General features: G+C 37.1%; 1 protein-coding gene and 1 non-coding gene across 2 annotated transcripts; one reads left to right on the top strand and one right to left on the bottom strand.

The window, feature by feature from the left end:
• Positions 1 to 399: 399 nt before the first annotated feature.
• On the bottom strand, positions 400 to 471 carry Trnaq-cug. The gene has a single exon. It is a non-coding gene; the product is annotated as a tRNA-Gln (tRNA).
• Positions 472 to 804: 333 nt separating this feature from the next.
• Positions 805 to 22,221, top strand: LOC119727559 (ETS-related transcription factor Elf-1-like). The gene is made up of 10 exons (XM_038199485.1): positions 805 to 1,051; positions 4,471 to 4,722; positions 5,155 to 5,338; positions 14,721 to 14,864; positions 15,657 to 15,725; positions 16,181 to 16,228; positions 16,968 to 17,108; positions 17,275 to 17,340; positions 17,989 to 18,181; positions 19,283 to 22,221. Exons 2-10 carry the CDS (start codon positions 4,546 to 4,548, stop codon positions 19,383 to 19,385), a joined length of 1,125 nt encoding a protein of 374 aa, XP_038055413.1. The 5' UTR covers positions 805 to 1,051; positions 4,471 to 4,545; the 3' UTR covers positions 19,386 to 22,221.
• The last annotated feature ends 1,698 nt before the right edge of the window (positions 22,222 to 23,919 follow it).

The raw sequence follows: 23,919 nt of genomic DNA, 5'->3' as shown, positions 1-23,919 counted from the left end.
AAGTTTCGATTGGGATTTTTCTTAAACTGTTACATGACTCGTGTACGGAAAGAACGTTTCTTTTGATGAAATAATATGCTCTGGTTTTTAATTTTAATTGATATCAATACAATAAAAGGTGAAATGAATATAAAGAAAACAAATAAACTAAAGATAACCTATATTTTAATTGAATACTTTAACAAACTTATACTTTAGTGATCGTCTGAGTTTATTCAAATTGATTGTGAATCAAAACTGTGTGAAACTTTATGGACAGGAACTGTCTCAAATGTATATGAAGAAAAGAAAAAGACTTACTGACTTGCAAAGCGTTTCACATTTTCAAAGGAATTCAAGTAAATGCTCTTCAAAATAAATGAGATTAAAAAAAAAATAGAAATGAGACCAAAAATAATGAGGTCCCACCGAGATTTGAACTCGGATCGCGAGATTCAGAGTCTCGAGTGCTAACCGTTACACCATGGGGCCGAGACAACAATGTGGAAAATATTTACAAATATAAAACATTATTACAAAATACCATCCCAATTATGCACTTTTTTAACAAGAATAAGATATTTTAGAGCAAACGGTATTTCAGATTCTTTTATAATTCGATAATAATAACTGATTTCAAGCACAAAATAGTTCCTTCACCAGAGTTCTGGTTACCGTCTAAACTATGAATTTCCATATATGGAAACGACCCGTGGAAGAAAGAGCCAATCATGTTCTTGCAATGACAAAGGATATTTGCATATGTAATGGCCTACCATAAACATTGAACAGGTAGGCGAGGCATTTAACTCGTCTGTTCGTCGTATACCAGACATGTCATGCATAACATGAGTGTGTATCATTGTGACGTACTCGATAGGAGGTACTTTACTTGGGGCATACCAAATCTGTACTAGGGTGTTGTGACTCCGTGACTTGGTGGTTAGTTAGTGCAAACGAAACCAAAATGCCCCGCTGTGGAATGCTGAATTGAAGACATAAAATGTCCCATTCTTCGTGCTGTTTTGCTTGGATTAGAATCGTGATCTGGCAGAGAGTTTAGTCAAATCGGGTAAGCAGAGAATCACCGTTTAGCAAGGCTTTCTTTCCACAGGATACGGACATGATGGAAGTTTAAGTTTGGAAAAAAAGTTTGCAACGCTGACAACATTAGCAATGAATGGGTGTGTCATGACACTCATTGTTGTCGAGCTGATAACATCAGAAGAATATACTCCGCACAGTTTCCCATTCTGTCCCGTATCGGGATCATGATGATTGACACAAAAATAAAGTTTGGGGGCAGTTGCAGATATATTGTCATTCACTGGCAAAGTTGTATGCAAATGTTATTGCAACGGCGACTGTCATTTCCATATGTGAATTTGAAAGTTTGGCATATTAAAAACTATTTTTTTCATTTTCCATTTTTTCTTGAATTGTGTTTCTTAATTAAGGATGTTTTTCCCCTAAGCATCATATTTTCTTTGCATTCATTAATTGATAATTATATTGTTAGTTTAATAATTGTCCCAACTGCATCATTGCATGGCATCCCAAATTTTAGTTTTTCCAAATGTTTCCAGTGAAATAATTATGTTTCTAATCTTACCTTAAAATATGTTTAGAACCAAAACTTTCTTATCACTTCCAGAATTTGAATACGTTTAATTCCCACATTTGCATGTACGTTAAACATAGCAAACATGGCAAACCCTCAGCTTCACTCTAAAAAAAAAACATAATTTGATTTTATAAACAGAATGTTGGTTTTTTAATTACCATACACATGTTTTACACACGGTTTGCTTTAGCCCGACTGCGTCTGGCCGTACAGTACTATCGCAAGCTCTGTAGTACAGAGCTTGCGATAGTACTGTATGGCCAGACGCAGTCGGGCTAGGTTTGCTTGTGATGGTTTAGATTAATTCATTTCGCATGCTAGAGTTCAGCTAATGAAAATTATTTAGCCATTCAAATTGTAAGCAGTGTTGGGAGAAATCAGAGATTTCAAAATTTGGTTATTTTACTAATGTTTTTTTCAAACCGAATAACAGTTACAGTGAGTTACTTGATTTCACTGGAAGTTCCCATTCAGCTCACAGTCATGTCAACAAAAGTGACAAGTGAGATTGCCAAGTCAGTGCAATGCCCTCCAGGACGATTGGGTATTGTTTTCAGGATTCAATGACCACTGCGGGGCCTTTCCAAAAACACAGCAGAGCTGTAAATGGGTGGGAACTCTCCGATCAGTTGAATGTTCAGGTTATTCATGAACCAAGAAGACCACTAGTTATTGAAAGCAGTTCCAATCAGAGACCATTGAGCAAATTTAGGGGAAGTTTCAGTAATTTTCTTTGTGTCATAAAAAAACAGGAGGCAACATTTTTGAACGCTGGATTTGAATACCCGGTTTCCAAAATTCAAACCGAATAGTGAAATTCAAACTGCATTTTAAAAATCCCAATTGTAATCCCACCGCTTATTAATATTAGTCAGCGCATAGTTTTTTCTATTGTATGCTTTGCATGATAAACGTTAAGTATGGTACCACATGTGTTTAGTAGAAGCAAGCTGCCATCATCACCATGCATCATACAGGATGACTCATAGACTGACACTGTCATGTAGTTTCTCAAGATGAGGTCATGCCAGTTGGACTGTTCCACTGAGATGCATTCTACTGAGCTAGCTATAAAAGGAAACTCCCACAAAATGCTATACACAAAACCAGTTCAGCAGATCTAGTGATGAGTAAACTCTTGTTTTTCAAAGATTAGTAAGTTAGTTTCTCAGTGGATTTTGATTAAATCATTGATATGAACTTGATGCTAGTATTACACAAATGTGTCTTGGATTGAATAGATCTGTTGCCACATGGACTGTTAAGTTGTACGCATATTGAATCTGGTAAGTGTAACGTACGTCACATGTAAATGTTGTATCTGAGGTGAATGTTGGAAATTGTTTTGAAAAATATAATACTTATTTGGCAATAGATAAAAAGATAACGTTGATCAAGCAATTGTATGAGCTTTTGCTTTGAGTAATTGATCTTAAGGTTATGTAATAATAGATTGCAAGAGATTTTGAATTACATTGTGCAATTTTGTAGCCTTGCTGCAACTAACAACAAAAACATTCGTGGGATATACTGTGGTTGAATATGGAACTTACTAAGGAAGGAACACAGTTCAAAGGTCAAGTTATTGTACAAACCCAACAATGGTTAATGTTTATGCATGCACCAGACAGTGCCACAGGAACTGTGCTATATATATAGCTGTTGACATTTCACGGAATATGCCTCTGATATGCTCCGCACACTTCATGATTATATTACTTGTATACAATGTAACTGTTAACTTGCATTCAGTTACTGAAGCATGGACTTTGCTTTTGCTTAATAAGTTGTTAATTCAGGGTTAATATTTAAATAAAACAATCTATAAAAAAGTAGATTTGAAATTGTGCATGTGTAGTCGTTTACATATTTAGGCATAACATGTTATGCAGTTGACTAAATGCGTTGTAATTTTGTAAATGTTTTAATGCTGGGATACTTTAATCTGCTTGTGGAAAAACTAAACTTGGTATATAGCCCTGTGAGTTATCGTCAATTGATGGCAAGGGTGGATTTGTGAGGGGGGGGGGGGGTGCTGAGGCTGTGCCAGGGGCCGAACGGCTCTCTCAAGTGAAAAATGGCCTTACATGTATAATAGAGCAAGGAATTGATAAAATTTCAGTCACTGCTGGATGAATTGCACAATATTGAACAGTTTATTCAGAAACCAGTACATGATATTTCTACATTTTTGTAAATTGTAAGAATTCTGTAAAGTTACATTGGTGAAGTCAGTTAACCTTCAAGTTCATCAATGAAGGAATGTATTTTGCTGTATCTGTGTCTATGCAGAATCCCCATAGGCCTTGCAGAACCCCCATTATATTCAGTGCCCTTCAATTGTAATTAAAATAGAATGTTGTGTAATGTGGATTGTGATAGGAATGCTTATTGTTACCCCAAGGACACATGATTCCTTAATCTCACCAGTGCTTTAGTTCACCGCACATGATCTTTGATGATAATTGCCTTCATTTTGAGACATTTGTTTCATGAAGATATAGTTATGAATGTCATGTGGAGGGATTTGTACATCGAAATAAAGTTTAAACCAAGGTCATACGTGAAAATGAGTTCAAACATTGGTATTGGATCTTATTTAGGAAAATTGTCATGAAGTCACACAAAAAAATCCCCACAGCTCATTCAAAACTTACTGGAAGGAAACCATTTGTTGCTAGTCATGAATGCTGTGTTATTTTTACTAAATCAGCCATGACACTGTAAAAATTTAGTTTCATGTTTCAGTTTTGGAATTCAATGGTAATTTGTAATATAAATCTGAAGAAAGGAATAAAGCAGTAAATTTTCCACTAATAATTACCTATGGGGAAGTAAGTAAATTAATTATTTGTCTATTTTGGCAGGTTGTGTCGTCTGAACACAGCTCCTATGCATACAAATAATTTGGTGCTTCAGATGACCAGCAGGTGATATGTGTGATGTACACGATGGCATGCATCACAGCTGACGCGGTTAGAATCCAACCAGAACCTAAAGTATACACAGAAAATGAAAACAAGGATGAGCCACACAGCCCAGAGATTCTGCCCAACTTTTCAAAGCTTTCATATCCCCGGCTTGACTTGTCAGCGCTTACTGAATTAAAATTTGTTGAGGTGAGTTGCAAATATTTCAGTTTGTGGATAGTGGGGGGTTTATTCTAACGCAGTGGACATGGGAAAAATGTCAGCAACAACATTGATTTTTCAAGAATGTAGAAATTAATGATAGTGAGATTGTTTTGCTCTTTGTATTTTTCTGATAATTATAAGCATAAAAAGTGCAAAATCAGTGGTCACGGTTAATTAGTTTTCATTCCATTAATATAATATTTTTGACTGATTGACACTCATCAGATTTTATTCAGGTTTCTATGTGAACTTGTTTGAATTACATGTATGTTATTTTAAGTAACAACATTGACTTATTGATTATAAATAATGTAATGAAAAACTGGCAACAATTAGGAGGGCAAAGTTACTAAAGTTGCAAAAAGAAAATAAAATTATACCCCACCTTTTATCGTTTTGTTTTTCATTTGATTCCAGAGAAAGCCCAATATTATCCAAGATGGGCCATCAGTTATTGTACAATCACTGTACAATATGCCTCTCACACCTGGAGCATTTGGAACTCCAACAGCATTAGAATACTTAGCAGAAGAGATTGAGGTTTCCTGTGACGATGAAGGTTTATGTGACACTGAAGTCAATAAACTTACATCTAAATTGTGTAAGTGTCCATTTGGTTGATTTTGTGTTGTTGAAGTAAACACTACAGGTTTTTGTCTGCTGAAACTATAAGACTTGTGACCAGAATTAATTGTCAATTTTTCCCCATTGGCTAAATACTCTTGCAAAGTTCAGATAGAATAAACAGAACAGAACCATACTACGTGTTCTGACACAGCAGTAATGGTTCCCTGGCCAAAATACAGTACTCCTTTCAAAATAAATTCCTGCTGGATATGGTCATTGGGTGCACTACTTCACCTCACCATTCTTCAATTAATAACACGGATTGAAAGTGCAGTTGAGACATCATTTTACTTGATTTGTTCGTTCTTCAATTAATGTAAATTGCTGTAATGCTGTTGGCAAGAAGCAAGGAAGAGTATGGACAAGGAATCATGGTTAAGAAAAATTCGGTACATTTCTGTGTATCAACTGAAATGATTCTGTTCGGTGTCCCATGAAGAGTAATGAGAGGAGAAGATTGGAACTGGGGTTGTCAAAAGGGACAGAATCAGGAAAAAAAACCCATTTCACCAACCTCGTTGCGGCGCTGCCCAAAACAGGGCGTTGAAAATTGGAAAACTGATTGTAATACAATACGAGTACATTGTACATGCATTTTATATTGAAATGAAATTTGAATGGTGAATGCACGTCTGTTTACGGTCTGCCTTATGCATAGCCAACTGAATCCTGACGACAGTGAACAACAACAATGGAATTCAACCTACATGAACTTTTCTGAAGTGCAAAATAACTCCTCTTTAGAATTCACTTGTTGCCAGGAACCATGAGATCTTTTATGTTGAGTAAATTTCCCAGGGCCTTAGGGATCATGTCAAAAGTTACATCTATGTATTTATTGCAGTAATCTGAATGAATGTTCCCCAGGATGAAGTTCTGAAATCCTGTCGCAGTAGAATAAGTCATTTGAACGTTTTAAAAGTGATTTCCACCGATCAGTGAACTGGTTTAGGATTTCTTGAGAGATACAAAATTGAAGAAAGATGGCGACGACGATTGATTAATTGTAATTTATAAATTGGTGCAGAGGGACGGTGTGAATGTCTTTTCTTTGAAACCAATACGTGTGATGGATGGTTTATGCCCTGTGTTTACTTTATCAAAGTCGCCATGAAAATTCCACAAGAGGTCAAAAAATTGTCTGCAATTTTTGCATATTTACAAAAGTTTTTATTATGAGCACAGTCCCAGAAAGAATATATTGTATCACCGACATGGAGTGCCTGTGGTTATGGTAACACAAGTGAACTTGAACAGTACCCTGGCTGGTCTGCATACAATACTTGTTGAGTCATCGACTATGAACTGTGGACAATAGTGACTGCTGGTGCGTATTTGCATGGTTTGGAAACCAGTCAACTATAGAAAGTGGCCCCTTTAAGCAGGTCTTTTCTTCGGAACCCTCTGAAAGGCCTGAAGTTAACGAAGAATAAAATACACGTAGGCTGCATACTGTTTTTTTTGGAAGAACTGCATGTACATGCACATTATTATAATAGAACAGAGTAAAGAACAGAAAACTTTTTTTTAAAAATGGCCAAAGATCTCGAATGTTTTTGCTGATTAAGTGCATTTTCGTCTATCAACTTATTTTTTTTATGAAAACAATTGTTTGATAAAAAACAGTCCTTTTTGGAGGTGGGGGGGGGGGGAACTGATGATAACCATATGACAAGAAATAAAAACATACCAGAACACAACATTATTTTCTACTAACTTTAAAAGTATTTACATGAATAATTTGGAAACAAAACTACTGTGTCCCCTGAATTGGTCAAAAGTGCCCCATCTGGAAAAGCAGTTCAGTCAAATCACATAATAACCTGCTGGGCAATATCTTTGGCAAAGTGTAGATTTATCAAAGATATAATTTTCAACTAAGCAAGTCCACAAATAAGTTTCATTTTCCGCAAATCAAAGTTGACAGTTTGCCAGTTCTGATGAACATTGTGTTTTGCAGGGTATAGGCATAATAACTTCATTCTTCCACCGCTTTCGGTAAAAATTTCCTTTTATTAGGAGGCGTAATTTTTAAAAAGCGCAATTTCCATCTTCCCTAATTGATCAGCCTCGCAGGCAGGCTGGCTGTTTTTGGTAGGCCCGTAGCCAGCTCGATATGAGGGCTGGATTTATATTTTTACCAAAATAACCTAACCGTTTGAGTAGAAGTGCAACTTTTTACTAAAAGTGTGATTACATGCCGCATACAACGGAACGATTCATTAATACCCGCCCACTAGTGGGCGGATCGATCGATCTGCACTGCGCACGTGGCACAGCCATATATATGTCGGACGCAGCTGTGATTGGTCAAAATTAACCATGGGATGGGGATCACGTGGATTATCACTGATATCTCATCAGATGATCAGCAGTACATTAAATCATTTTTTAAGACACATATCATCTTAAAAGATAAATGGACATCTAAATATATGGACCAATATACAATCTGTACGACCCTCCCGTAGGTCTTGCGGGGGAGGGGGGGGGGGCGGGATGACCTCAACTATTAACAGTGATCAGTAAGCCTGTCGCGCCGGTCCGGTTCCTTGGAATCGGACCCGCACGCATTAAAATTCACCTATTGCGCCCTTTTACTAGCTGTTGCCGTTTGTATTCGTCGACCACAAAGCAGACGCCAGCAGAGTCAATTTGTAATATTAAATTGGTATTCAGAGAAAAAAATAGCAGTAAAAAAGAAAAGGTTTTCAGTTCCGTGCACAGATTCCCCCCCCCCCCCCCCCCCCACCGAGTCCTCGGAGTTTGTCGGACTATATTTTGAGGAGAATGATAAGTGTAGCGTTGTTCTTTTGATAGATACGATTCTTTAAAAGGACGTTAATGTCGAAGACGGAATATAATTGATTAGTTTCTATATTCTGCGCATAATGATCTATTTGACGGACGACATAATCATTTACGATGCAGAATAGTGCTATGCAGCCGCAACGGACAAACTATTGTGCGTAATGCGTCAGTCGCAGCTTCCGGGCAAATTACCGCGCGGAGTGATATCCTGTTGTCGTTAGGTATACGGTACGTGTACGGGCCGCGTGTTTGTGTTGTGTACAATGCATACCGCGCAGCATTGCCGTCGTACGTGTATTCGATTCTCAATGTATTTGTGAATGGGGTTAAAAACGATGGCTTCCGACGCAAGAAAGAGTCTGGATTTACTCCTCCAAGCTGGTAAGAATACTGAACTAAATTGGTTCTTACAATCAGGAGTTACTTTCAAATGAAACACTGATTCTTGGGGTCATTTTCTGCGAACTACAAAGAAACTACCACGTTGAATTACGCGCGAAGCAAATCTCTTCCGGACTCGAAAAACCAGGAAGTGAATTACGCAAAGAAATACCATGGCATAAAATACAACGACAATACACAATGAACGGACAAACGGGAACCGCGTGTGTTGCTTTCGCCTTCACTACATCCAGTAATTTGCTTGGATCGACAGATTTTGCTGAGTGGTCTATAGGAAATAAGTTCAAATTTCATTTGCCATTGATGGCACGTATTTCTCGATTCCACTCATTCATGCCTTTTAAATGCCAAGCCTCATAATTTTATTTTTAATGTGTCCCAAATCCTTGAAAGTTGAGTAACTCCAGCTCCAATGCAATGGTCGAATTCCTGATGAGCATTGGAGCTGAAGTTACTCTAGCCCCATAAGTGTGGCAAATTTTCCTCCCTCAATAAAGGCCACACTTGGAACATGTACCCGAATATGTAGAACTTTGTCAAGTTTTTATTTTCACATTTAGACTTTGTTTGTACTTGTAAGTTGTAGTTTATTTATGCTTCAGAAACACACTCACCCTCTTTGAAGCGATAGAAAATTAGTCCCCCCCCCTTTTTCAGACGTCTATATTTTGTGTAATCTCCAGGTTCATTTTCACACATTAGCGTATCTAAATTCCAACACGAAATTACACGAAAAATAGACGTCTGAATAGGGGTGGACTAATTTTCTATCGCTTTAAATAGTGTGAGCCTTTATTTATGGAGGTAGTCCAGTAAATTGGCCACATTTATGGGACTAGAGTTACTCAAGCTAGTCCTGCAATCATTTCGGACAAACTTTCTCCAAATATTCCTCTCAAAATTGCTGGATAATTACATCTAAAAACGGAATGTGATTTTTCCTGCTTTTAACTAAGTAAGGAGCTTTCATAGCGAATGTAATATGCAAAAACAGTATAATTTTCAAATTCAGGGAACACAACTTTTCTGGAACTTGTGGAAATAGCATGCATCATTGTGTGGCTCACTATACAGAGGAAATTAGTATTTGAGAGACATTTATGGGGAAGCCTATCATGCCTATGCTGGATGGTAAATAGTTGCAAACAAAGCAATATCACTTTGGCTTTGCTGATGTGACAAATGATGTATTTAAAATTTTGTCACATGTTCTTATTTGAATCATTCAAATGCAAAAATTAACATTATTGAAAGAAACTTGAACATTCATGTATAAACTTATGTTTGGCATATTTAAAAAAACAAAAACATTAAAATAAAAAATCTCGGTCATACTCATACTGATACTGGTAGCTTACTAAAATTTAAAAGATAAAATCAAAACAAGTAGGGGGGGGGGGCAATGTACGTTTCTTACATGTAGTACCTTGCAGCACTTGCCTTACAAAATGGTAAAATCTCACAGGTTTGACATGTATTATGGATTTTAAAATTCCCCACAGAATTTTTATGAAACCCCTAAATGATGTCAGGATATTACATTCTTTTTGTGTTAATTGCTTAACATTACATGTAAAATACACACTTATTTTATTCCCTGAAAACTTGTGCTTTAAAGCTATAGTCCATCATTTGTAATTCGTGCATTTTGTTCGTTTGAAGCAACAAAAGTGTTCAAAATCCAATGAAGGATAGCTAAGCTTCAGCTGTACATTCCGAGAAAAACAGCATTCTAAGATCTCAATTTCAAATCAAAAGTTACTGAATCATGTTTTGAATTGTTTTGAATTGCAGCTTTACGCGACGTCGCGCACTGATCCGACGAATTACAACAACCGCGCGCGCGTGTGCGTCGTTCCAATGCGCGCTGTGCTGAATAACAAAACGAACTACTAATTTAAATTTTCCTACGGTGCTTCTTAAGAATCACCGTTGGAAATGCCTTCTTTTGTTGATTACTTCAAAATGACAGCTTCCCAGAAAGAATAATTTCACAGGGAGTTTAGTTCCCTTACTATCTTTCAACCAAGTTTGTTTTTCAACAATAATTACGCCAGTTACTTGTCGGATGGCTGCAAATGATGGACTATAGCTTTAAGTAGGGATCCTCTACAAGCTGTTCAGACACTATTATTTAACTCACACAAGCAAAAATTGAGGGTTATCACATTTCATTGCTGCAAATTGAACAATTCATGTTGAATTGATTTAAAAAAAAAACCTATCTACATCTGTACATAAATTGTTAATCAAGGCACAGCCATGGCACTTACAGAGAAGGATCTATAGATTTATTGTTAAATTAGCTTTAACCATGTCAAATTAATTCAAGTCTAAAAGACATCTTTAAATTCTTAAAAGTGTTCTTTTGTCATTCCTATCCTGGGTCATTTAGAGGTCATGTTGTAGTTGAATCCTTGTGAACAATTGGCCTATTTATGGGTCACTTCTTAACCACAAGAAAGCGACACCACCCATACAGGAAATCCTACTTAACAGGCTTTGTTGATAATTGTAGAGCTCTCCTTTTGTGTGTTGGTTCAATACGACTGTGCCTTGTTCTGTGTTCTGCTTATTCAGAATATTTGGTCCTGTAGGATGTATTTAATACAACTTACAAATAATTTAATATGCGGTGAGAAGACCTATGATAGGGAGCAATTTTAAGTTATCAAGATAAAATTCACACTCACTAATATTTAAGATAAGCGTGTTCTGCTTGTTGACCTTGCCATTCACATTAATTAGATAAGGGTAACAGTTGACTTTCACATGGAGATCTTTTGACTAGTGTTTTAACATTTTGTATGAAGGGAGAGATTGAGATGAGATATTTCAGAAAGGTGCCTGAGCAGTAAATTAGTGTTTTTTATGCTATCCATTTTGACCGTGATAGTAGCATCAGTTATTCCGTAGCTATACAGGATGCAATTAAACCATCTGAATTGACACAGAGTACAACTTCCTGCCTTACTCTTCCGTAGTACGGAAGATGATGTGTTTTTCTCTCTGATGGACGTATTGGCTGTAATTCACCAAAATTATAAAGGTTATTTGTTGTATTTGTTTCTTTTGTGGTATATTTGTGTCTTCAAGACGTTTTTTTTTTTTGTATACATTTTTTGTTTTATGTTTATGTTTGACTTCTTTTATGGAGAGCCCAAGTAAAGTCGGTGTTTAAGGGGCATTACAGCCTGAAATCCCCGAAAATGTCATGTTTGGGATTATTTACTTATACTATTAAAAAGGTCTAGTTGAAAGGAAATCATTCTAATGTCTTACCGTTCCTGAAAAAAAGAAAAAAACCTGGCTGTTTACATTGGACATGACTGAATACACATGTATGCATACGTTTTTTCTGTCGTTCTCATGTACGATACATATTGTGTGTCGCATAAATAACACACAGCACCAGTGTTCTAGCCAGGCATCAAATAGCGCTAGCACCCGCTACGCTTTCGGAAATAAGCGCTACGCTTAAATCGCGCCGCTACGCAACCGCTACGCTATAAATTTTGGTTGCGAAAAAAAAAAATCTGCCGTTTGTTCGTATACAAGCGCAGCGACTTTGAGCATTGCGCACTGGCCGTACGACACAGCGAAAAATAAACAACGATCCCACCGCACGTAACCCGTACGATACCCCTACCGTGATGCTGCGCCACACGCATTCGCTATGATACATGTAGCAATAAGCACGTGCTGTTTTGTGCTGCGTAGATACAGCGCTCCGTACGACGTACGTGTCACCATGTCACGTACAGAGCGCTCTGTGGACCACACCATTTTGCGGTATCGGGTGTGCTTTCCTATAAAGGTCAATATTTACAAGCATTTCAACTGTTTTAAAATAAAAAATAATACTTTTTATCAAGTCCGAAACATGTTACTGTTTGAAAATAGGTTCTTCACGTCGGAACATAATTTTCGTAAAGGATTTATTCGAGAAACGATGTCCAAAGAAAGGTTAAGCACCCCTACGATATCAATGGATCCGTCCACAAGATGGCCGCACGTGAAGAATTCTTCTCGAAGAATGTCGCTGTCGAAAATTTCAATTTTTGACCACACTACTCGTTGCTGATAATAACAGTTCGATAAGTTTGGTAGTAAAAACGGATCTGTTTGTTCTTAGGACAAAACCAATCAGCAAGTATTGCAACAAAGCAAGTTTTTAGCGCTCCACGAATGCGTTGCTTTCTCAAATGCTGAGGGAAAATTTGGTCGCGTAGTTCGCCGGCGTAGCCGGTGTGAGCTGGCCCGCGCCGCGCCCGCACGCCGGGGCCGGCCGCGGCCGGGATAGGAAGCAATTCCCGGTGATTATTTCTCATCGTCATTATCTACAATTATATTTTTTAACATAACAAAAATGAGATTTCTCCTTCACATTGTGTTGTAGCATATTGAAATTGCAATCGCCGACAACTTTTTCTGTCTGGGACCTCCATGGTTTTACAATTTCTCTCCCTGCCGATCGGATGGTTTTATTTACAAATTTAAAATCGGAACTACTGCTACGGCAGCGCTACACAACACAAGGCTTCTTGAAATATGAACGCAAAATATGAAATGTTCATGCGATTTGTTCTCGCACTTAATATTGACAAAGTAAATCCCAATTTTTTATAAAACATTGAGGAACTACTAAAAATGGTTAAACATCAGAAAGCATCGATCTTGGAACAATTTATACAAGATAACATAATCTAAAATTTGAAAACAGAAGAAACTTTACAGGAGCAAGACTATCAATCATTGAAACAAATAAAACAAAATTTCTTATAATTTTAACACTTCTGCTAAAAAAAAAATCAGGGGAAAGTGGCAGGGAATTGCCTCAGATTGCACCACAGAGCATCTAGAGTCCAAAATTTTCCAGGGCCCTTAAGCGGGCCCCGGACCCCACGCCGTAAGGGCTTCGCGCTCCGCGCTCGCATTAGTCGTTGAACCAAAATTACCCCTACGCTATAATTTCACCCTGGCTAGAACCCTGCACAGCACCAATACACAAATGTTGTTTCTTACACGTCCGCAGAAGGCAAACACTGTACGGCTGGAATTGCAACTAGCACTGAACAGCCCAATTTTTCAGGACAAAGTTGTGACCCCCGAAATTCGTTCTTGCATGGTTCTCGCAAGAATAACACAAAAACGCCCAGTTTTTAAAGGATGGTTGTGTGGACGTTTATATTATAGGCCTACTATAGTGCTCTTTCCATATCATATAATTTCATTTAAAATTTTGTAGCCCAATTGGGCATATTCCAGGCCATAATGTCGCTTTAACCTTTTGGACTAACAGACTGATAAAAGAAATATTAATTCAAATTTATTGTTGGATGCAACAATTCATCAGCAGATGTAAATATTCCTCTTGGAATTTTTTTTAATAGAACAGTCAAAGTGTGAAGTTTTTCAACATTTACAATTGTTTTAAACATGCTGTAAATTTGATTGAAGATTACTTCGAAGTTCGAAACAGCTACTGCCTACGTAAGGAAGAAATGAAGTGTTTCTATTTTAATCTGACCTCTGTGCTTGAAGTTGAACCAGCACTGTGTACAAATCTGCTCCTGCACACATGAAACCATTAGCAAACATAATTGAACGTCCTTTCCTAGCTCTCTCTAAGAATCAATGAGTGCTGCATAAGATTGTACTGACCTTTAAATCATGATTTGCAACTGTGAGAAGCAAATGTATAATGGCAAGCCAGCCATTTGGGTTGCCTCAGGTACATGTGCGGTACTGCTTGATAACCATGAGTGGCTTGTCGTGAGGAAGTCTGCACGATTTGTTATTACTACCCATCAGCATTGTAAATGTATGTATGGGAATTTATGCTTTGTGCTTTACCTTTTTAGTTATTATGTTAATATTCCGGTTTTGTTATTTTAGTTATAGTTAATGGTTTGGGGAGTCACAGGTGTTAAAATGATTTAGGAAGAAAACCAATTTTTCAAGTTTCTGAGTTTGAAAAAAAATGCAAGGAGAGAAGTTCTTGGGAATAAAATTGTTAGGGGCTAGACGTAATTTACATTCAAAACCCCTGTCTGTAAACGTGTGTCTGCCTTCCTGAAGTGAATGTTGATATGTTTTTAATGTGAAAACTAATTAGTGTTGTATGTCTGTTCCATCCTCAGCTCATGCTTGTGATACGGCAGGGTCCGGTGAGACAGGACGTGATATGATGGCAGCACATGCCCTATTAGACATCTCACCAACAACGAGCGGCGAAGAGAAATCATTCCTAACACAGAGTAAATCACCGAATTGTTCTAATACAGGTCAGTAAAGCTGCAACGTTGTCAAATGCTAACTTTTGTTGAAGCATCCTTTTCCCCTTCAAGTTTTTGAAAGCCATCAACACAAGAATGTGAAGCCTAATGGAACCCAAAGAGCAGAAAGTTTTATGCACTGTACAATCTAGAACAATTTTCAGAAAGTTTGATAGTACTTACTTGGTTGATCTTTAATACTTCAAGCCTTTTGAACTAGAAAACTTGACATTTGCTTTTTACCATCAAAATTGTATTCAAACTGCTGTTTTCAAGACTTTAGGCTTTAGTCTACACCCCAACAGGTTTTCTCTAGACATCCTGCTAAATGCAACAAATTGCAACATTCTGTTGAATTGTGCAGTGAACTCAGTGCATACCATCCTTTGCACCAAGCAGTTACCCTGCTAAATGCAACCAGATGCAACAGACTGGATTATGTTGTTTTGCGTTGGGACTATGAAGAGTTACCCTGTTAAATGCAACAAGATGCAACAAAGCACAGGGTATATTGAGTTGCCTGCTAAATGCAACAGTATGTGACCACTTTTTTACCTTTGTTGCTTTCTGTTGAATTCAGTGGGGTAAGGATTAAGTTGTTATTATAATGTGGGTTTTTTTGCATGGGTAATTTAACTTGTGTGAAAAATCAACTAATAATCTGAAAGCATTATCTGTTAAAAAAGCCTGATATGTCTGTACTGTTATCCATGTTGAACTTCATATCTCCTCAGTATTGAGTAGTGGCCATGAGAAATAATTGTTCATGAGTAATAAAGGTGAGTTTTTGATTTCATGTAGCTTCTCTTCCACCAAGTCCAGCAGACAGTGGAGTGGCATCAGATAAAGAAGCTGATCCTTCTCAAACAGGTACAGAATAACATCACATTACTAAGACAACAACATCAGCAGTCTTTTTTGCTGCCTTATACAATGACTCGGGAATTTGTTTGCAATGATGAAGGACCATTATACATGCATCAACATAACAGTAGAGAATATGACCAGGCATATTTTGCTGCCAGGTATATCAGTTTGCAAGTTACAGCTTTATTGACATATGTAGGATGTAGATTTGGTGTGGATTGGGGAATTCAGTAATACCGTTCATGGACCTTTTTGGCAAAGCATGTTAACACAGTGGTTAACACTGCTGAAATGTGATATCTAAAGTTGATAAGTTATGTGTAGGTTTTATCAATGTACGGAGAACTGTTCAGTTTGAAATCATCAGTGTTTTGCGGCTACTGTCTGGAGAAGTCAACACATTCTCAGTTTCCATGGAGCAAATTTTAATGTTTTTGTTCAAACCTTTGTTATTTCAGATGCTCAAGAAAATAATTCCAATCTTGCCAATTCCTACCATCGATCAGGTAAGTAAGAAACAAAATGTAGAAATATCGATTACTGACATGCAAGTTTGTAATTGATATTGGAAATAGAATTGTTTAACATGCATTTAAGAATTGAAATTGTTTCTCGTAACACCTCTTCTGCATAGTGAAAATGCCATGTCAAATCTCAAAAGACTTTTGTACATTTACATGTTTATAAATCGAGAACTATGTATAGAGCTTGTGGCGGGTGATGGGGTGACAGGTGATGGGGCCTATACAACATCTGCAAAAACAAAACTACCAAATTATTATGAAATACCTTACTTGACTGCAAGTGAATAACAGTCTCTTGAAAGCATCCTGTGTAATCATGGCACCTGGTATACTGTCGTAGTCTGTTCAAGAAAAGTGGAAATTTGTATCAATGGTCGGCTGACTATCGTTGGGGGAAAAACCCCGACTTTTTTCAAATACTGCTTCAAATTTACTAAAATTACGTAGTCCACATTTTGTTTGCAATCATTTACACATCCGTGAATGAGTGCAAGCCAGCTAGTCTGTTTCCTTGACGTCTATAAATTGCACTGTTTCGTCTGAAGTAGGTCAGGGAACCAGACTTCAAGAACAGCATTTTTTCTTGGATTTTCCAGCATCTATGAAGTTTGAACACAACATTTAAACATGTCGGTGTAACTGTATTTCCTATAAAACACTAACCCCCAAATCCATCCATATGTGAAAATTAAAGCAAAAGCCAATGTTGTATATATTTTAGTTGATCACCAAGACCCTTCTGTGATAATCAGTGTGGCGCCTGACAATGAGGTAGAGCTAGAAAGCGATTCCATGAATGAAGTCCAGGTGCCATATTCTCCAGAGATAGCGCACAGTTACAGCAAAAAGCCAAGTAAAAAGTGTAAGTACTTGATTTTACATTTTATGTCAAGAAGAAAACTTTGACCTCATGTTCATACAGGGCAGTGTCGAATATTAACAGATTCAGAACCTTACTTGGCAAAAGATTCAAATCAATAGGCTGAACATTGTTAATATCTTCACTTTCATTTGTGTCTTGTTACTAGGTCGGAAATCCAAGCCCAGGTCGCCTGATGATCTGCAGACCTGCAGCAAAAGAAAAAGCAGAGAAAGTAAGGGTTGTTGCGCCACTACATTCTGCTCTTGCCTTGTGCATTTAGGGAAATCAGTACCCATCAAATGTTAATTATTTGATAAATTGAGAAACCCAACTTCTTATATATTGTACAAATCTGACAGTATCTTTCACATATTGACACTACCACCCCCCAGGCCCTTTTTGCTATGAACCATCCTTTATCCTCCAAAATCCTCAACATTTTGCACTTGCACATATGTTCAAATTAAGGATACCCACTGCTTCAATCCCTCAAAATCCCCCAGCAGCCCTGCCTCTCAAAATGCATTCAGCCGCAATCCTCCCAAATCCTCTTCTTCAAACACCATTCATCCTCAATCCTCCAAAATCAACCAATACTGAATGTCCATATGCCCTCAATCCTGCACAATCCTCCAAAATTATATGTTGCATTCATCCTTAATCCTCCAAAACCGCCCAAAGGACTTGAAGGATTGAAGAAGGTTAGGGTTGAGGAAGGTTTACTTCGGTATAACCTGTTAAATATGATGGGACAACCCCTCAGCTAAAATGGAATTGAGAATATGAAAGAAATCAGCGTTGTCTCAGCTGCAAACCATATTTTGTTGATACATGTATTCAGTAATAAATCATTTGTTAATGTTTGATTTCCATTCTGCAGGCCATACTACCTACCTCTGGGAGTTCCTTCTTGAACTTCTTCAAAATGTGGAAACTTGTCCACGTTTCATCAAATGGACCAACAGAGAAGAAGGCATCTTCAAGTTAGTAGACTCCAAGGCCGTATCTAAGTTATGGGGTCAGCACAAGAACAAGCCAGATATGAACTATGAAACAATGGGCAGGGCGTTAAGGTAAGTAGTTCACTGCACAATATGGCTGTGTCTGAAGCACTTAGCTATGACTGGCAATTCACCACTCAATCACTTTCAATAGACAGGTGTTTGCTGGCCAAGCCAAGAAATTTGGATGCAGCATACATGTATATAATCGCTGACACTTGGGTATTGTACTCGGGGACACTCATTTTGGAAAAAGATTGTTAAATATGAAGAAAGTAACTTCATCCTATTTTATCAATAGACTGAAATATAGACAAGATTTGTATCGGAAAAAAATATGTGACTCATAAGGTTTGAGAGGGATATAAGAGAGACTTAGACCACCTCAAAATTAACTATGGCGTGGCAGCAGTGGCAGGTGGTTTAAGCTGGTTCTATAAAGGCATTGTTATGGGCGCCGTGCACAAGTGCCCCCTCAACGGTAAGGAAGGGAGAGTTAGGAGAGACCACTTGGAGAGACATTTGAACGCATTGCCGACGACGCCTGACGCTCACTTGAAGACTCTATGGCTTTGTGCACATTCAAAATCCAATTAGTTGTGCGTACTTCGTGTGGACCAGTACCCACATGTGGTGTGTCCCGTCCACAGGGATCTCAAAAGTGGTAAAAAAAAGCACCCTCTCTTGTTGGTGCAAGGAGCCCATTACATTTCATAGCCAAGTATTTTAGATGGATCCTTAATTCAGAGGAAACGCAAGGATCAATTAGGGGCTCCGTGCGCCAACAAAAGAGGGCGTGTTTTAACCTCTTTTGAGAGCTCCGTGGATGGGACACACAGTGTGCGCGTACTGTACTGTACTGGTTCGCGCGTGAAGTACGCACGACTTTCTGATGTGCAAAAGCTATTAGCCGAGACTAATTCCCGCCTCCAATAACTTTGAATACATTCGAAATACACAGTGGATGGACTGGGAACCAGTCTAGGTCACCCCCAACTCTCCTTTTCTGGCTGTTGATGGGGTACTTGTGCACGGAGCCCATAGACTGCTTACGTTGTTTCACTTGATGTACCACTCCGGATTTCAAACAGGTTTGGTTAGACCAATCGTAATCACCTGACAATCTCGTGCACTTGACATAGAAAATGTTCTTTTTCTTTGTTGCATCTACAGATATTACTACCAACGAGGTATCTTAGCTAAGGTGGATGGTCAGAGGCTTGTCTACAAATTCTGTGAAATTCCCAAGAACATTATCGAGGTAGAATGTAGCTGAGTTCAGGTTAGGCTTGTAGAGAAATGACAATCTCAGTATTGCAAGTAAATCACTCCAGACAGGTGCCAAATTGTGACGTGTAGATAGAAGATTGTAAATATAGATTGACACCCATAATTAGCATAATTGATTGGGTGTGGTCATTGGATGCGACTCTTTGGTGTGATTCAATGAGTGTGGTTCCTTGCATAGATGCCTGCCAATTACAGGGGTTCCAGGTCCATGCTGCAGACAGTGTCAGTTATACACTACCAATATTCCATGAATGTAATGATTCCTATATGAGACCTATGCAATTATGGTGTTTATTTGGTACGATGTGTGGTTTATAATGGTTTATAATAAGGAAATATAGTTTGATCTCCAGTAAAGATCTGTAAATATTGTCTCTTTTCCGACATGTTATTGTCCCTTGTGGAAATTCACAATAAGAAAACAAGTGTCACAACTGGCTTTGCTACCACTTTTCTTTTTTGCATCTGGATTTCTATGAATATATAGCACAGATTTCTCCCCCAGAAATGTTCTTGACTTGCACAGTTAGGTCTTTACAGTTTGCACAAACAATTTGAAACTTCTGGTATAACTGCAGAAATGCGAATTTTTTTTGACTCTTGGAAATAAGAACTACTTGCCTGAAAAGATTTAACCTTTGCTGCCAAAATAATTCCATTTTGTGAAAAAAATAGTAAAATTACATTGAGAAAGGTGTTGTGTATGTGAGGCGAGTTGAAAACATGATAAAAAATTTATTTTTATGTTATGTAACTATACTTGTACAATTTTTAAGTTAAGTATGGTTCATATGGTTAAACTGATTATTTGCTTCAGTATGTAAATATGTGTATATGTATAGTTTCTATGTGACATGGTTCTTTTGAAGTACATTGTACATGTCAAAGTTCATTGGACACGTACGTGTATGGAGGTCTATCCTGATAGTTTTATGTTCACAGAAAAAAAAGAGGTTTAGTAAGAACTGTTTTTATCCATTGTATATTTTTATGAATCATGGATTTATTAGAAAGTCTACTTCCCTATAAAAATTCTGAATTATTGTTTCTGCCTCCTCTAATTAAACATTGATCCGGCAAAATAGAAATGGATGTTGAAAATTGAAAAAAAAATTCTACGCCAGAACAAAACATGTATACATAAGAGATCACCTTGTAGAAATAATACCTATGTTCCCATGATCCCAATTAATTAATGCACATTTGTAAGTAATAATTTACAAATAAAAGCTAAGAAAAGACAAGGTTTTGGTTTTAAGGTACAAGGTTGATGAATCTTACAATTTTTTTTTCTTTTTGACAAGTAGCAGGTATATTCTGAAATCGCTGTGATAAAATAATGCACTTACACTTATATTTTACTACACAAAATAACAACACAACTTCACGTCATATGACTTGGTATGAACCAACTTTATTGAACACAAAATTAGTCCATTTAAACCAATGTGGACATTTAAACCTGCGTTTCTCCAAATAAATAAATACGTTTAATGAAATCCTATTGATCATTATGTTAAAAAGTGATCTGTTTTGCTTTTATTTTTATTTAACTTGTACACTTAAAAAAAAAGTTGACATTAATTTTTATGTTCACCAATTCACTGACTTGGGTTAAACGTTTGTATCTAGCAAAGCGATGCAGAGACCTGCAGGAATTTTTATTAAAAAACATGAGGTGTACAGGATTTGCAGAGACATGTCTCAAATAGCATCTCCAATAGGGTACGAAACATTCAGGCATGCAGACACTGGGAATATTTGCCATTTGTTTTTTGTCTTCGGTTTTCAATTTAAAGTCGAAAACAAAGAGTAAGACTGGCACTATTGTACTTCACAAGTTTTATATGTTTTTATGACTGCAATATGGTTGTGTTAATGGAAACTCGAATTTGTGTGGTATTTGTTAACGACACAAGAAGTTTTGGACTGCCACATAATACCAGATTGTAATGTTACAATGAAAGCACTGTACACTGATTCAGCTTTGCTATTGCTAAGTTATGTAAAATAAACAGATAAACTACATTAGAGGTATTTTTTGACATACATAAGGACAACAGGGCATCAACAGTGTTCTTTATGAAAGTGTAAATATGGAAATGAATTGTACATGTACATTGTGTGAATTGAAGATTTAAAATACATGGTAAACAATATTTTTTTGGAATTAGTTAAATTGCTTTTTCAAGTTCATTCATGTAAAATTTTCCAATGTAATTCAAAATGCAACTACATGTAATTATTAATTTGCGTTTACTGAGTGTTCGCTAATGTGAATACATTATGAACTAGTAACTGGGCGACACGTGTCCCTCCACATTTTGCAACGAGTATGACATTGCACTTTGAATTAATGCATCAGTTGAGTGATCCGACTATCAGCTGTCAATTGTTGATTCTAGAGGACTTATATGGAATATGTTCATGCATTATCAACCAATAAAAGGATCCCGTATTATGCTGATAGTAAAACAGCAATAAGTGCATTATCCATTTTCTCCTGCACCTCCTGCAAGCTCACTTATATTTCAAATAATGGTTGTACGTCAGTGCACTTTAAAATGACATTATGCAAATAATTCAGAGATGACCTAATTCTGTGTTCTTCTGTAGGGATCTGTCCCCTTCCATAAATTTAAATCGCCCATTAATGTGTTAGTCCCAGAACTTGTTATTGAGAATTTTATAGTTTGTAAATACATGTATAGGGGTCATTTCATACTTTTTAATGAATAGTAAATGATTCCATTTGATGTTATTTGTTTTTACTGAAAACATGAATAAGAATACTAGTTTTGTAATATGTGTATTACACATAAGCACTGTTCTGGTCATAATTTATTATCCAATAGGCAATTTTCTGGACTCATTGAGGGCGCTGTCACATTTGTGTTCGTACAAAGTATTCAAACGAAGTAAAATTATACTTTGTTATAAGATTTCAGATTAAAATAAAATTAAAGATAATATGCTACCATAAATTTCAAATTCAGTACTTAAATTAACTTCTAAAAACTGTCTGTTGCTGTAAATTTTAAAACAACAGTGCTCTCAATTGGTTAGAAACAAGGCACAGTAATCCCAGATAAGAGGGGTCATCCAAATTTTCAAAAGAGCGTAAATAGAGCACAGGGTTGCAGATTCCCCCATGCCCTCAACCAGCCAGGTTGAGGGAATGTGGTGGGTACTGAAGCTCATGACGTCTTTACTTGTGGGATCTCTAATAAATTGAAAGGTTGGATAGCCCCTTCGATGTCTTGTCACATGAAATTCCTCATACATGTCATACCATGGTTATATCAGTACAAACTACAAACATACTAATTGTGTACATGTAAACACTTATAGGGAGAGGGTAGGATTCTAAATGATATAATTTTAGTATCGTTTCGGTTTGCGGTAACACCATGTGGTAAAAACTACTGGCAGGACGTAGATATTTAGTTCTGATAAGAACTTGTCCTGCTTAATTATTAACAACTTTCGCTAAGTAGTTTTAGTTCTGATACGAACAGTCCTGATTAAACTTGTCTTCGGTCTCAACGTTTCGACTAGCCTGCTCTAGTCATCGTCAGGAGACTGGGGAGAGTTGACGAGGAGTGCTTGTGTTGATAGATTCTGATTGGTTGTCTGTTTTGCATTGTGTTGGAGTGGGACGCCCTCGATCATGAGTGCCGGATCAGTTGGCTGTGAGCCATGAGTGCCGCAACATGGTACTAGTGAAAGCCATATTTTTGCTTATGAAATAGCCGATGTATTATGGCACAGTGTCATATTTGGTACCACATGGCGTTACCGCAAACCGAAACGATACTGATCCAGCTCTACTATGCTAAGCCTACACTCTGATATAATTTTAAATTATAAATTGAGAAAAAAAAAACATGACAAGGTGAATGTGGGCAGGAGGGACGCATGTAGGAAAACGGGCCAATATCTTATCAATACTTTGATTAGGCTAGTTAAAATTAATTTTGCAGGTTCTCATCACTCATATAAAAAAAAATGGGAAGGGAATTCATGTTTTATATTTCATTATACATGTACCTAGTACTGGGGCGCTAGAACTCCTTTTTCAATACGAGAATATACAAGCCGAATTGAAGCCAACTAAAAGATGGCGTCATAATTTTTGTCAACACAAAACTAACCTTCAGTGGAACAAAAACAACACACTCTTCGTGTGGACCATAACTCAAAAAGGACCTGTTGTATTGAATTTAAATTTCGTCTATTGATTGGTCATGTAACACACCGTTTTTAACTCGAGAGAAATCGTCAAAATAAAAAAAAATAACCACCAAAAACAATGTAGTTTGCTAAGTGCGAAAAGTGCAATCTGCGTTAAAGTAAAAAACACCGGACCTTTTTCGGACGATAACTCAAGAAAAACCTGTTGCATTGAATTGAAACTGATCGTTATAATATCGAGTGGTCGTAATATATTAAACAAATCTGTTGAATATCAAGAGAAATAGTCAAACAGTACAAATAATATAACCAAAACATAGTGTGTT

The sequence above is a fragment of the Patiria miniata genome, unplaced genomic scaffold, assembly GCF_015706575.1.
Source record: "Patiria miniata isolate m_02_andy unplaced genomic scaffold, ASM1570657v1 HiC_scaffold_20, whole genome shotgun sequence".
Lineage (NCBI taxonomy): Eukaryota > Metazoa > Echinodermata > Asteroidea > Valvatida > Asterinidae > Patiria > Patiria miniata.
This window is presented reverse-complemented; position numbering and strand designations above follow the sequence as displayed.

Coding starts and splice junctions, on each gene's coding strand:
- LOC119727559 (XM_038199485.1), top strand. CDS start 4,546: ATGTACACGATGGCATGCATCACAGCTGACGCGGTTAGAATCCAACCA. Junction 14,865..15,656: donor ACCGAATTGTTCTAATACAG/GTCAGTAAAGCT, acceptor GATTTCATGTAG/CTTCTCTTCCACCAAGTCCA. Junction 15,726..16,180: donor AGCTGATCCTTCTCAAACAG/GTACAGAATAAC, acceptor TTGTTATTTCAG/ATGCTCAAGAAAATAATTCC.